The sequence below is a fragment of the Cebidichthys violaceus genome, unplaced genomic scaffold (genome assembly GCF_023349555.1).
Source record: "Cebidichthys violaceus isolate CVI_PGR_0920_01 unplaced genomic scaffold, fCebVio1.0.p SCAF_12, whole genome shotgun sequence".
Taxonomy (NCBI): Eukaryota; Metazoa; Chordata; class Actinopteri; order Perciformes; family Stichaeidae; genus Cebidichthys; species Cebidichthys violaceus.
The window spans coordinates 12339182-12354007 of record NW_027176285.1 but is presented as its reverse complement, the minus strand read 5'-3'; the positions used below and the strand labels follow the sequence as shown (position 1 = coordinate 12354007).

The 14826-nt window shown below is 41.7% G+C and overlaps 1 protein-coding gene across 2 annotated transcripts in view; it reads right to left on the bottom strand.

The window, feature by feature from the left end:
- Positions 1 to 14720, bottom strand: part of sbno1 (strawberry notch homolog 1 (Drosophila)) — a 16207-nt gene extending 1487 nt beyond the window's left edge. Inside the window, exons 1-33 of one of the 2 annotated variants that reach the window (XM_068706448.1) lie at positions 14379 to 14720; positions 11334 to 11453; positions 11144 to 11242; positions 10789 to 11016; positions 10578 to 10713; positions 9921 to 10018; positions 9694 to 9790; positions 9303 to 9463; positions 8388 to 8521; positions 8213 to 8303; positions 7966 to 8127; positions 7703 to 7838; positions 7496 to 7601; positions 7229 to 7382; positions 6942 to 7124; positions 6234 to 6331; positions 5998 to 6149; positions 5680 to 5880; positions 5408 to 5578; positions 5143 to 5312; positions 4911 to 5042; positions 3971 to 4106; positions 3749 to 3861; positions 3589 to 3660; positions 3396 to 3495; positions 3150 to 3224; positions 2884 to 3030; positions 2575 to 2669; positions 2385 to 2471; positions 1851 to 1988; positions 1685 to 1761; positions 943 to 1136; positions 1 to 497 (exon numbers count right to left, since the gene is read on the bottom strand). The exon at positions 1 to 497 is cut by the window's left edge and continues 1487 nt beyond it. In XM_068706448.1, the coding sequence (XP_068562549.1) occupies positions 355 to 497; positions 943 to 1136; positions 1685 to 1761; positions 1851 to 1988; positions 2385 to 2471; positions 2575 to 2669; positions 2884 to 3030; positions 3150 to 3224; positions 3396 to 3495; positions 3589 to 3660; positions 3749 to 3861; positions 3971 to 4106; positions 4911 to 5042; positions 5143 to 5312; positions 5408 to 5578; positions 5680 to 5880; positions 5998 to 6149; positions 6234 to 6331; positions 6942 to 7124; positions 7229 to 7382; positions 7496 to 7601; positions 7703 to 7838; positions 7966 to 8127; positions 8213 to 8303; positions 8388 to 8521; positions 9303 to 9463; positions 9694 to 9790; positions 9921 to 10018; positions 10578 to 10713; positions 10789 to 11016; positions 11144 to 11242; positions 11334 to 11453 (4206 nt within the window). In that variant the 5' untranslated portion in view covers positions 14379 to 14720 and the 3' untranslated portion in view covers positions 1 to 354. The remainder of the gene's footprint in view (positions 498 to 942; positions 1137 to 1684; positions 1762 to 1850; positions 1989 to 2384; positions 2472 to 2574; positions 2670 to 2883; positions 3031 to 3149; positions 3225 to 3395; positions 3496 to 3588; positions 3661 to 3748; positions 3862 to 3970; positions 4107 to 4910; positions 5043 to 5142; positions 5313 to 5407; positions 5579 to 5679; positions 5881 to 5997; positions 6150 to 6233; positions 6332 to 6941; positions 7125 to 7228; positions 7383 to 7495; positions 7602 to 7702; positions 7839 to 7965; positions 8128 to 8212; positions 8304 to 8387; positions 8522 to 9302; positions 9464 to 9693; positions 9791 to 9920; positions 10019 to 10577; positions 10714 to 10788; positions 11017 to 11143; positions 11243 to 11333; positions 11454 to 14378) is intronic. The other variant, XM_068706449.1, reaches the window with a different exon arrangement.
- Between the last annotated feature and the right edge of the window lie 106 nt (positions 14721 to 14826).

Sequence of the window (14826 nt, the reverse complement as noted above, 5' to 3'; positions counted from 1 at the left end):
AAAGCACGGGACACCTCGACACGCCCTCGAGGTCTCTACTGTGTCTCCATCGAGAGGTCACAAATCATTTCACTCTGAATGTCAGAGGACAAAACATCACCCATCAAAATCTGTCCAGGTGAAAACAAGAGTCTCTGGAGATTTAAAAAGAAAAAGAAAGAAAAACCCTGAAATCTTTTCTCTCTGTACAACCGCCACTTCACGTCTGACAATCGGCTCGGTGTGACACCTCGGACCCTCAGAGACAATGGAGAGGGGGGGTGTGGGGGGGTTGGGTTCAGAGACTCATGAGTCCAGACCCCTTTAGACCGGGACGTGAACTCGAGACGGGCTTTAACGCGGTCCACCTCGGGGCTATGTGTTGGGTGCATGACAGAGACTTTGGGGGTGGAGCTGCTGCCGCTTCTGGAGCTCCTGCACGGCGAGCTGCTGGCTCTGGTCCGACGTGGACAGCTTGTTACTTAACGCAGACACGCAGTTCGCTGGAATGATCAGTCCTGGAAAAAAAGAAAGAAAAAAGGAAGGGTTGACCAACGACGGTGACATTTATAGCACACATGAAACAAACAGGAATGGGTCGGATATTTTGGGATATTCTCGAGAGAGTTGGGAGAGGATCGACATCACTCTGATGTATGGTAAATATGAAGCTGGAGACATCACGGTGACGGTAGAAGAGTCCGGCACATAAACTCATTTCTTCACTTTGGGCTTTGCTCGGATTAAAACATCAAGATAAGTTTTAGTTTTGGGTACGTGTTGTAATGACTTATGGTGTCTGTTGCTCTTCTTTCTTTGTTTGCACTGAAAAATACTGCAGATGTATAAAACATACGATTTTTGTAAATTAAAGACGATAATTGAGAAGATCGATCTTCTCCTCCAACGCTCTCTGCAACACAACAAGTCTCCCAGAACGTCAGAGCTATTCCTTTAACTCACCGACTATCCTCTGTCCGTCTTCTGTTCTGAGTCGGACTATCTGCACCTTCACGTTGGTTCCGCTGACCGGAGTGAGAACTTCCTCCAGCTCGTTCCACACGCTGAGCACCGAGCCGCACAGAACGTAGTACGTCCGACAGCGCAGACCCACTTCACACTGCAGACCCACGGACGCCTTCTTACAGTTCCCTCGCCTTAAAGGAACACACGCGGAGAAGTTAACGGTGGAGCTTTAAAGAAGAAAACACTACATCTTCTATAAATGTGTCTCTTTTAAATCACTTCTTCAAACTCATTTTTACAGACTGGCTTTTATGTGACGTCGTCTTTTTACTGCTTTGTTTTATTATTTTATCTTTTCTTTGTCTGTCAAAGCACTTTGTAAACTCTGAATTTAAATGTGCTTTATAAATAAATTTATTATTATAATTATCGCCAACAAATCCCACGAAAAAGACCAAAACTAGCAAAGTCTTTTAGTACTTTTACTTCCCAACCCTGTTTGTGACTTTCAATCCCAAATCACAGTTTGGGACTATTTTCAGTAGTGGATTAATTCACATTTGGTGCTCCAGTAGCAGGACGGTGTACCTGGGGTTGAGTCAAACTAGTGTGTGTGTGTGTGTGTGTGTGTGTGTGTGTGTGTGTGTGTGTGTGTGTGTGTGTGTGTGTGTGTGTGTGTGTGTGTGTGTGTGTGTGTGTGTGTGTTTTCATGGTTCACAGAGATCTTAAGAGCACATACCAATAAGCATGAGAGCAGATCTTTGCTGACGACATGTACTGATCAATCCAGTGCTGCTTGGCGTCATCGGACAAAACCTATAAGCAAAAATAAAATCATGTTTCAGCTCGTAAAGCACGAAGAGTTCTTCTCAAAGAAAATACAAATAAAAAGACCGTTTTGTGACCTTTTTGAACTTCTTCTTGATGTCCGCGTACATCTCCAGTTTGACCTGTCTGCCGGTGTTCGGCCTGTAAACCAGGAAGAGCCTCTTCTTATTGTTCACCTCTTTGACCAGTATGGCCGTTTTCTTGTTGTTCCTCATCTGAAAACAAAAGTACACGTCATGCTTTATCATATTTCGCAATGCGGATCTGTAGACTCATCACTACTCGGGCCTTGAAAACAGTTGTATCACGTCTTCTGTGGCTCTGGAGGAGCTTTGTCAAGACTGAGAAATATTCATTTTAACTCGGGCTTGGCCACAATGTCTCTGCATCGAGACACCAAGCTTGACAGAAATGGGAACATGTCAGTTAAGGGTCTCATGACAGAAACCATTTGAGTTGGATTATGGGAAATGAAGGATCCAGCATTTTTGGACTCATACTGGACTAAAAGTCAGGAAATCTCTGCTGCACCACGTTTTACAAATGTGTCTTTTGCAAAACCCAATTTCCCACGACAGGGGGATGATTTCTAACCATGAACCCTCTCATACCTGAACATAGAAACCATCATCGGCTCCGTTCTGATCGGCCCAAGCATGCGTGGCTTCCTCCCACGACATCCCTCTCTCCACGCTCACCTGTGAGGAGAGACAAGGTCTGGTGACGTTACTGTGATCTAACCACATCCTCCAGAGGGGAGGGAGCTCAAAACGCCACAGAAATATATATATATGAACATACAGTGTGGAGTTCCACGTGTCCTGACGTGGTGTAGCCCGGCGTTAGAAATTTCCTGCAGTCTACCTTCTTCACCTTCTCGTCACCAGAGCCCAGATCTAAAGAGGACAGGAGGAGATTTGAATACGTTTCAGATCCAATGAGGCGCTGAAACCCAACCTTCAGGGCAGACGGACGATTATGCCTCGACTCAATGCTCTCAAAGCGGAAAGCACTTTGAATAATTAAACATAGTAAAATGCCTTCTGCCCCAGTTCTGCTTCTGCATTTTGTGTGATGGAAGGAAGTGAAGGATGACGACGACGGTCTTACCCAGAATGCCCATGTCATATCTGCCGCTCTTCTTGGCTTCCTGAATGACGGCTGCCAACGTGTCAGAGAAGTACTGGAACAAGGCATTCTGCTGTTGCACCTCCATGCCCAAAATACGGTTCAGGAACTTCCCCATGTTGTTGTAGTCTGCAGCAGCAACAACAGAGTATGTGGATTACATTCACGTGGACACTCACACTGAACTGTACATGCAACACAGTGAGAACAGCTGCCTTCAGGGCTAAACAATATTTTATAATAATCACCTTTGTCCAGTGACATTGTGCCAGATCTGTCCTCCACGTTTATGAGGCCCACACCTATTAATCCACTTTGAATTTCTACAGAAGGAAAAAGTCAAAGATGAGAACCATGGAATAAAAAAACTAAATACAGAAATCAATGAGGTACGCAATATTGACACAGACGTCCACAGGGAGAACAAGTTGTACAACACACACTAAACTGTTGGAATACTCACTGAAAGGTAAACACTGTATAAGTCAAAGTACCTTTGAAGAAATCTCCTTTAAAGTGAGCGGGAGGAGACACCAGCGGACAGTCGAGCTTCACGATCGACTTCATCACAATTTCCAGAGCGTTCCTGCCGTACTGCAGCAGAGACAAACAGAGTGAGACACTGAACTAATGAAGACGGATGAGGACATCACTGAGACAAAAAAAAAAAAAGCTGGTCACGCTTACTTTGTTGTCAAAATTAAACCTGCTGAGGTCTCGTGTTTCTGTTGCTCTTCTGTCTCCGTGCGTGAGAGCTCCCTGTTAAGAGGAAAATATGAAAGAACTATAGTTGATGTTTAACGTCCTTTAATCTATGTTCCTGATTATACATTTGATTCAGACTTACCAGGCTTTCTAGTCTTTTGGCAACGATGGAGGCAAACCTCTGCTCTCCTGCGAGCTCCGATATGAGGAAGACGTATTCAGGAGCCGTGACCTGGTTTGATCTGTGAGTTCTCCCTGAGAAAAAACAAACAAAGAGCACAACGTTTGAACCACATTTATTATTTAGTTATTTATTAAGTGAAAGAAGTTGAGGCCTTTTCGTCAGGTGAATATATCTACTGACCGAACTGCTGTATCGCTCTGTCGGCGCTCCACGGGAGCTCCAGCGTCATGTGGACTCTCCGCCGCTGGTTCTTCACCCGACGATCGGCCTGCAGGGAAATACCTGAGCTAGCAGCTTCAGAGATGATCGCTATGTTCTGGTCGAAAAGAAAAGAAAGACAGTCGATGTTTATTATCCACATACAAATGTGGAATTAACAGCTGTTATTATATATTTAATTAAGTCTGTCAGTCCTGTCCAAAGTTTTAGATCAACCACAAGTAAGGTTATTCACTCGTTTGGCTGGTCCCAAATACTAAACTAACTCTTGTGTGTTTAGCTGGTGTGAAAGCTGTCAATCAAACTCTGGGGTGGACTAAACCACCGGACTGAGAACTCCTGAAGAGCTGCTGCCAAAACAAACCTTCTGGAGCCATTTGTTTGTTGTGTGAAGCCACGGGATTATGTTTTTATATGTCAGAGTTGAACTAAACATGGTCTCAGCATTTAATCTGCTGCTCGATACAAAAGCAAAACACAGTTCTCTTTTTCCATGTATATCCTGTAAGAGAAGACGAAGCTTGTGTCCTACTTTATTGTCATTTCGGCAGTTTCACATTAAAACTTTAGCTTAGTTAAAGCGCTGCATGCCACATAACTTCCAACGAGGACTTTTGAAGTCAAAGAAAACTATTTTAGTTTTACTCCGGGTCCTTCTGACTGTGCTAATTGTGTGCTGGAGCTGATGTCTCGTCTTAGTCATGTTAGTTGAAGAACATATTTAGTCGTATTTTCATTCACAAAATGAACCCAGGGGCCAAAACTAACAATGGAGTTATCTTTTTCTTGGTCCAGATCAAATGAACAGGTGTGGAAGAACCGCAAGTCCTGAATAAGAGAACCAAACCGCCAATAACTTCTCAGTTTCATGTTGTCATTTGCTTAACAACTTTGCCTTTACCTTCTCTCCATCCATGAACCTCTGCTTCTCTGTGAGGTTGAGGATTTCCACCGGGACATCCAGCTCGGAGCGAGACTCGTACGTGATGCTGCCGTCGTCGTTGCTGACCACGCGTCCTTTACGACCGGTCATCTGAAGCACAGTCCAAGAAAACAGTAACGCGAGTTAATTTACAGAACAAATACTGATCCAGCATTTAAAAAAACAAGAAAGAAACACTTAATGTTTCTACCTCAGCTACGTTTTCGGGTCCTCCCAGCTCATCGATCAGCTCGTCCAGAGTGTTGGGAGGTAGATCCCCGGCTAGATCCTCAAGCTTTTCCAGCAGATCTTTCTTCATCTTCTGAGCATGCTCCACTGCGTCCTGACTCGTGAGGCAGCTATCCTGACTCTCTGCCTTGACTTATGAACAAGTAAAAGCGAGGCGTTGGTTAGCCCTCAAAAGGCTGAATCAGAGCACTGTAATCCTGTATCGCTGTGTGGGTTTTGTTGCTTACCTATGGCGGGGGTGCTGGGGGGGATAACAGTGGCAGTGAAAGCAGGCCTGGTGGAGCCCAGCCCGGAGGCCAACAAGGCACTTTGAATGGAGTCTGGATCAATACTCTTCCTTCTCTTTTTCTTCTTCTTCTCTTTCCCTTTCTTTGGTTCCTTTCTAAAGAGCCATGGATCTAAAACACGAGAAAGGCACAAAGGGTTCGCTGTGAGCACTGAATTGGACAAATAAAAAGGTTTTAATTCAACTTCCTCGACCTCCCTGTAGAAGCCTCACCGTCTTCCTCGTCGTCGTCCGACTCGTCTCTGAATGGGTTGAAGTCGTCGTCTTCGTCCCCCGAGCTGAGGGACTTGAAGCTGTCGTCGCTGTCTTTACCGGACTCTCGGTCAGAGTCCTCCGACTGGCTCTCCTCCGAGCTGGTACCCGACAGACCGCCGTGCTTGCGAGGCTTCTTCTTCTGCTTTTTTAACTCTGAACCTGAAAATAAATAAACCAACATTGAACATTTCTGAACAGTTCATAAACTTACCCATGAGAGTGGAGACGGATGGCATTTTTTTAAGACAAAGCCACTGGTTCTAGAATCTTCATTACCTTTCCTTTTCTTGCCCTTCTGTTCCGGCTGTGCTGCCGTTTCAGTGGGAGACGGGGTCTTCTTAGCCGAGAGGTCGATGCCGAGCAGGCTGTAAAGCTTCTGTCTGTCAGGAGCAGGAAAGTGCTTCTCAATCAGGGACTGCAGCACACCTCTAAAAACAACAAAAAACATTTCATTATAGTGACGTACATATGTACATCATACGGTTTAAAAATCAGCTTTAGTCAGTCCGTACTTTGCAGTCGACACAAAGTCGTTGAGCTCTCCTCCTCCTTCCTCCAAGGCCTCCAGCGTTCTTGCCTCTCCAGTGGACTGAAGACCGATGACCACACACTGCAGAGGAAGTGTGGAGAACGTCAGAGCAGGCAGCGCAACATCAACAGTCTCAGGAAAGCATCGAGTCGCTTCTGTCTGGCAAAGCATTAACATCTTGTTTTGCAGTGGTGACCAGAGGATCTTTGGCTAACTTGTAATAAGTTGTAGCCTCTGTAGTGTTTTTAGTAGTCCAGTAACAAGACTTCCTGGCACTGATGGCTTCATCATCAAAGCTTTTCTTGTCATTCCTCACCAACACTGGGTTTCCACGATTCTGACAAATTTGTATTTTTCCTAAAAAGTACACCACATTTTACTCCCGTCGTCTCTTCCTGTGTTTGTAACCTGGAGTAACACACATGTATCCGTTGTAGATACAGGTTAAGAGTCATTTTTTGGGGGGTTTGATGACATGGATCTTTTGAGTAACGTGCCGAAACACGTCGCAACAGGCGCGGGAGCTTCAAAAACGCCTCTCAGCAAAGCGAAGTCAGGAGCGCACTCCAAAGCAAAACAATGGTTTTGCTTCGGTGTGATCAGCCCCTAATGCAAATGCAGCAGACTTCTTAACCCGTTAAAAATGGAAATCTTAACCCTACATACTGTCATATTTCAAGACTCGTCTCACCTTTCCGTTTTGGACCTCCTCTCTGGCCAGCTGCACCACTCGGCGGACTTTGGAGGCGATGCAGAGGTACTTGAAGAACCGCTGGTGAGCGGACCAGAACTGGCCCCACATGGACTTCTTCATGCGCTGCTCTGCGTCCATCAGGTTCGCTGCCTGCTGGAACTTCTCACGCGCACTCACCCACTGGTGGAAGCAGAATGAAATCTACTCAGTAACCGAGAGGACAAATAAAAAGGAATCGCAGAAATGTGCTTAAAATGCATTGCTTTACACTTTTATGTGCTTACCAGCCTCACAGATTTGTTGTACATTTTGATGTATTGCGGAGTCAGGGGAACCTCCTCAATCTTAAAAGTCACACCTGTAAAACTCAACTGCCGGGCAATGTACATCCCCCTCAGTTTCATGTCCATGGCTACTATCTCCATGGCACCAACACCTCTGAAAATGATTAGGGGGGAGGGAGAAATGTACAAAAGCACACATTAGGACATTTTCCTCACATCACCTGTTTTAAGACTTCTGTTCTGTCACCTGCAGAAAGAGAAACTTACCTGCGCTCAACAGCTTGGATAAAGTTGCCAAATTCTCTGAAGGGGGTTTTATGGCCCCAGATGCCTAGACGATTCATGTAGGCCATATTTCGTGGTTCAGAGGCACCTTGATAGAAAAAGTAAATTTTTCAGAATTTACAGATTCACCACCTCCAACCGAGTTTATGCCGCCAACGAGCCAATTCGATTTTAATTGTGTCTACTAACCTGTAGCACTTGCATACACAACCCGAGCCTTGGGGAGTTTGTTCTGCAGTTCCAACACGGCAAGCCCAGTTTTCGTAGGTTTGGACGATCCGATTGGACACACGTTTTTGGCTTTGTGACACTCGTCATACACAATCTAAAAGACGTTGTGTTAAGGATCATGTTTACATCACTTTGATGCAGGTAAGACCACATGAAAACAACAACAGAGTAATCACTATTTCCTGACATCTATACTACTAACTGATGGCTTGAAAGGATACAACTCCATCAAAGTCCTCCCCACACCAGTGGAGAAGCTGCTGGAATCGGGTCTTGTACTTCCCTCCTGATTGGCTCTCTCCTATCAACGAAGAGTAGGTGGCGAATATCACACCTTTCTTCACACTCCCATTGTGTTTTGAGGAGATCTTCCCATATTTAAACTGAAAACATAAACGTGTAATTGAGTCACACGTTGACATTATGAAGGCAGCGTTTTTTCATCCATGCATCTTTAAAGTCTCTGACCTTGTTCAGTGAGTGAACAGAGATGTTTTTGGCTGTGATGTCCCTTAAATCCCTTTCCGCGTCGTACTTCAAGTCGTTTGAGACGCTAAACCTGAACAGAAGAGAACATTTAAATAAAGGGAATACTTTGTAATCTCCCGTGTTAAACATGATGTAGAGGATTTGGGGTATTTACCAGAGAGATCTCTTCCTGCCTAAAAGGTAATTCTCGTAAATGATGCCTGCAATGGTCCGGCCTTTCCCCACACCAGCTCCATCTCCGATTAAATAAGCAGCTCGATCACCGCTGGGGAGGAATGTCTCATGTTGCTGTGGTGCACAGGGGAAACAAACCAACGATCAAAACGGCACCATTTTCCTTGCAAAACAAGTTGAGTCACTTTTAAAAAAAGAGACACGTCAAGTATTTACCTGCAGTTTAAGTTTTGGCACCTGATTAAGATTCTATCCCACTCTTTAAAATACATATTAAAACAAAAAAACATGTTTATAGTCATTTGATTGATAGTAGGAGTCTAATTTCGGACATTTTATACAATATTTTGTTAATAAACATTTTATTCATAAAGCACTTTTTAAAGAAACTCAGGTGCTTTACATAAATTAAAATCAGTAAAAAAAGATCCCAGAAGTGGCACAATATGTTCAAAATATTGAGTTTTCAAAAGACGTATTTCTAAAATAGTTTGTCCATCATTCACATAATCATTTACTTTTTGTTTGTCCACAAAATCTGCAGGTTTGGTAGTTTTTTAAAGAATAAAATTCAACACTTTCAAGGTACCTGAATGTCCAGAGTCTCGAAACCTCCATCTGAATTGATGCTATCAAAAGCATTTGTTAAAATACAGAATTCCTTTATACCCACAGCGATCATTGTACACTACATTGTCACTTTGTTTATTTTACCAGCTGTTCATAGTAACTTCTATTATGTGTTTTGATTGTGATGTGATATAATACGACGACAGATAGTTTCATTTCAAATATTAAAAGAAAAACAAAATAAGAAAACAAAACAAAATTTGTTTTCATTGTGAAAACAAGTTGTCAACAGATATCTATATTTCCTAAAATCAACTCGGCTTACCTGAGCCGCATACGTTATGGCCTCCAGCTGCAGAGCCGACAGGCAGCCCCGATCAATGACTTCCTCTGAGATGGACAGTCTGTACCACACCTCTGGAGGGTTGACACTGGACAGGGAGCTGGTCTCCACCACGGGGTCGGGATGCCGCAGGCCGATCTTCACTGCATTGTCAAACGGACTGGTCAGTGCATCGGGACATTAACAACAGCAGGATGGATTCTGTTTGATTTGACTGAGAGCCATTAGAGGCGATACAATGAACTCTTGTTACAGTCACTCAATCTGAATCAGCATGACGAGACGTCTTACAGACCAAACAGAGGTGTGGCTTTATGAGACTAAGGAAATATAATGCCGACATTGCAAACAAACACACAACAGTCGTACTTACATTTCATTGGCATGTACTCTGCATAAGTCTCTGCATGGCCCAATTCGTCTTCCTCCTCCTCCTCGGGCTCATCCTCCTCTTTCATCCCTGGGATTTTCTGTCATCACAGATTGACGTAACCGTTAATACGAAACTCGCCAAAAGTGACTTTAACATGCCAACACACTCAGCAGCATTCAAGAGCTTTCTTAAAAAAATAAATAAAAAATCTATAGTATAGGACCTACCAGAGAATGGGGGAAGGTTTGCATTTTGATGTCGTCATTAATCCAGATCCTGTTATCTTTACCAAACATTTCCTTCTTGGTCCCATTGTTCATTTCACCTGAAACACCAACAGAGACACGTTTTCATTTTAAAGTATTTGTTAGAGAAAATCATCAATGACTACAATAACAGTCTATAACAAAAATAATAGCTAGATAAAGCCCTAGTGCAATTCTGAATAACAAAGTCACGAATGAATGTGGATGGGAGAGGATCTACAGGATCTATTAAAGTTTTGAAATTAGTTAGGAGTTTCCACACAAACAGGTGAATCTGTATTCTGATTTCACACAGTGATATGTTGTAGATTTCTCCTCTTTTATAGAAACAGAAAATGTGTTTTTGCTCGGACTAAACATAGATGGCAAGTCCTAATTGCTCTCTGCATAAAGAACTATGATAGCATCAAGAATTAACATTAAACTCTACAGCTTTTAGCTCATTGGTTCAGTTCTACAGACCTCATATGAACTTGTTCTTATGACTTATTTTAATACCTTATAAACTTCTCCAAATATAGATGATTAAAAACCATACGTCACAACTTTTTGGTAAACGTTAATTAAAATGTAAAAAAAACACCAATCTAGTTGCATATTCCAATAAGAATAAATGACCTGTAGCTGTAGCCGTTGCTACTGGTGGAGCAATGTTAGGTGGAGGCTTCAGCCTCATGAGCTCCATCAGGCTGTTGCCCTTTAGACCGGTGCTCTTCGCATAACCGGGCCGAAGGAGGTCTTTCAGCTGAATCTGCTAAAAGTAAAATATATGATCAGCACAACAGAAAGAGATGCTTCTCTCTGTGCTGTCACGTCCTGACAAACGTACCTGATCTCTGTTAGAAGGCACTACTGTGGACGCTGACGGAGGAATAGTTGTGGTGGAGGGGCTCGAACATCCTCGCAGGGCTGAATTAGCAACATGGACCACTTTGGTGACGGTTATGGTGTGTTTGATAGGGTTTGCAACTGATTGTTTGGTCACATTAGCTCCGAGTGACGGCAACTGATTCAGCTGATTTAAGACAAACGTGGTGGTTGATGGCTGAGGTTTGTGCTGTTGGAGACATTGAGCAGAGAGAACAATTGACTTCATTACATACCACAAAACAAAAACATCTGCTGCAACATAGCATTATGTGTTCAATAATTAATTAAGGGAAGTCAGTGCTCTGTAATCTCACCCTGATAGTAACTATAGGGACTGGAGCTGGAGGCTCAGTTCGAACAACTTCCACCGGCTCTGTCCCAGCGCCAACATCTAGGGCACTGATGGAGATAGACTGGAAGAGGACCAACATCACAACATTAACACTAAGTTATGAGCACATTAATAAATTACTTCTCCTCCATAAAGAACAAAGACCCTCTTACTTGCTGGGTTGTAGAGGGCTGTGCAGCATCCTGAGAATCTACATCAAACAGGCCAAAATCATTTGGACAAATGCCACTCTCACTCAGGGCAGCAAGAAGTAAATCCTGTCCAGGATCCATCTGCAGGACAAATGTAGATACATATTAATAAAAAACAATGATAAAACTATAACAAAAATGTCAGTGGATTAATTGACTGCACAAAATGCATTGGCATTGTCAAATGACAATGTAACGGTTTACATTGTAATACATTTTTTTTACACACATTTGTAAGTTGCAGCCTCTCAAATGTGAAGATGTACAGCTTTAGTTCAATAATTGTCATGGTAAAATAAATATTTCTTTAAAAAAATAAAAAGGAAAGAAACATCTGGCTTCAATAATATGAAGCTAAAAAAAAGCATGTTCACAACATCATGCTATTTTAACTCTAAACTTCCCACAACATATTGTAACACTTGGTAGTTCAACATTTAACACTGAAATTACGATGCTTACTTTCCCCCAAATAAAGTTACTTTATATCCAAAATGTGCCTTTGAACAAAGCCAGATTTATCCTTGACCTAATGGATGAACCAGAAGTGACGGGCAACCATGAAGCACATAAATATGAACATACATTACAGCCACAGCCATGAGGTAAAAGATGCAATAGTGCATGCTTACAAAAAGAAAACCAACAAAGAATTGTGACCCTAACCCCTCCCAAAAAAATGCATGATTAAAAAAAAAACCACAAGAGGAATATTAGGACCCACATGTACAGCAGAACACAATGTTACAAACCTCAAAGCCTAGTTTCCAAATGGAAAACACACCAGTGATACATTTTTAACAGTCAGTATAAAACACCAAACGCATGTTGCTCAACTGTAACATACAATAGTTATTTCACTTCGATGTGAGCAACATATTAAACCCATTTAGAATAGTCACCTCTGCGTGTATATATCCTCATTCAGTACACGCCGAAGAAAAGCCAAAAACGAAACTCTAAAACGTAGCAGTGACTCGATATATTTAACATATATATATATTCAATATAGATACAACAACTTCATAACAATAGTAACGGTGGAAGACTTAAAGATAGCTATTTATCACAGCGACGTCTGCACGCCAGGTCACACTTGGTCCAAAGTGACCCAAAACAAGACACGTGTTTGCAATGCGCCGCTGTGGTGCGCACTACTTCCTGGTCCCTCGCGACTCATACAAAGCTAAACTGGCCTGGTTTGAATCAGGGTGACACGGCTTTAACCTGTGCTAGCCGAGAGCTAACGTACTGAACTCAAAAAGGCACTAATTTAACTCACACCAAACACCGTACAACTAACTACACAATTAAAGGAAGACATCGCACAGCCGTTGAGCGTTATTAACAGTCATCAACGGAAACGTGCTCACGTTAGCTTTTAACGTTAAATCCGCTGTGATCACAGACGAAGATTACGCATTTCTTACCTGATATTTGCCTATTTTAATCCAACTGTCTCACATTCACAATGTCAGCAGGTTACTGACAAGTGTCTTGAATACAACTGGTTAGTTACCAGAAAGGTGCAATTTTAAATATAAAAAATCTTTATGAGTTGCATGTTAGTGTGTCTTTTTTATTAATTAAGCATGGGTACATTACATTACAGTCATTTAGCAGACGCTTTTATCCAAAGCGACTCACAATATGTGCATCAACATTGGTAATCAAAAGAACTACTAGTCACCAGAAGTCATAAGTACATTTCCTTTTCCAAACAAGCATCTAAGAGCATGAAGCAGAGCATAACTCAAAGCCAAAGTACAGTGCAGAATCAAGAAAAACAGTTAGTGCTATAAGTAATACGAATACAATAAGTGCAACAAGCTAGTATGAAAACAATAAGTGCTAAGTGGAAGGCTCAGGGTAGCACTTCCTGAGTAGTCTACTAATTTAAGATAAGGTGGTAAAGACAAAACATTGAAGTATTACTTAGAATGAAACGTTTGGAACTTTATTTTTGTTTTGTTAGGCCTAAAGTCAAACCTAATTAAAGTGTTGCCTATTAGACTATGCAAAAACTATTGGTATAACAATCTTAAACCTAAATATTTTTATTTTCTCTTTAATTTAATTCTTTATTATTATTTATGAATATTAGGTGTGTTCTTTTTTGGAGAATTGTTTATAAAGCACCGAAATAACTAGCTACTAATACTACTTTTGTGTGCCTATTATAATCAATGTGAAGTGTATATATTTTTTTTTATTATATATGTCATGTGGAAAATTCAGTAAACATAAATATTTGTCTTACAAGTTGATGTGTCAAGATCATATTATTTTACTAAATATATATAATAAATAAATTAAATAAATATTGTATTTATTAATTAGATTACATATATATATAATTTATTAGAAATAAATACAATAAAATATACATATTATTTTATTTATTTCTTAGTTTATTTGTATCAACCGTCTCACTGAGCTGTCTGTAATTATTATTATTGCCTTGCTTTTGTCTGTCAAAGCACTTTGTAAACTGTTTTAAAGGTGCTGTTTAAATACAATTATTATTATTATTATTATTATTATTATTATTATTATTATTATTATTATAGTAGAAAATAAAACAGGTTGATGATAAGGTGCAATCCAAAGCTAGCTTGTTTAGCTAGCTTGTAACGTTGCTAATAAATCGCCTTTAAATGTCACTAACATTAAGTTTACATAACACCACCTTTAATAACCTTAAGTCCAGCGTGTCGGGTTTAGCTATCATTAAGTTTACATAACACCACCTTTAATAACCTTAAGTCCAGCGTGTCGGGTTTAGCTAACAATGTTGTGATGTTGTTGACGGCGCTCTGTGTCATTGCCGTTGCTAAGCTAACATTAGCATCGAGGAGTAAACGTAGTTAGCTACCACTGTCACAGCTTCAAAACGACATAAAATACTTACTTTAAGTATTACTGCGCAGAGACAAGTTAGTGTTTTTGTTAACTGTGACGTCAGTGTTGAGTAAAACGGATCCCCACGCCCTGTAATCAACTTACTTGACAGTTTCAAACGGCCGCTCTCGCCGCTCTGGCTCCGTTCAGTTTGTTGTCCTCTTCGCTCCGCTGAGCTCACGCCGCCATCTTTTTTTATCAAACGCTCAAAGCCGCGTGCCGGTCACGTGACGCGTGCAGGCCCCGTTTTTTTTTTGCAGTCAAACTTCTCGCCCGGTCGTCGGTGAAAAAAAAAACGGTTGGTCTCTGAGCGACCGTGCGACGTCCCTCCGACACGATGAACCGAGAAAACCGAGAAAGTTAGCATTTCTAAACACGTTTGGCGACAAACGGTAAAAACATAAGCAAGAGTCACAGCGAGCTAATACAACGTCACGTGACCCCGCGAGATCTTGATAGGAAGTGACGATGGGAAGTATTTCTTCTTCGTGGTTCTCTTTCCTCCCCCCTTCTGCTGGAGGAAGTATTCAGATATTTTACCTCAGATAAGTAA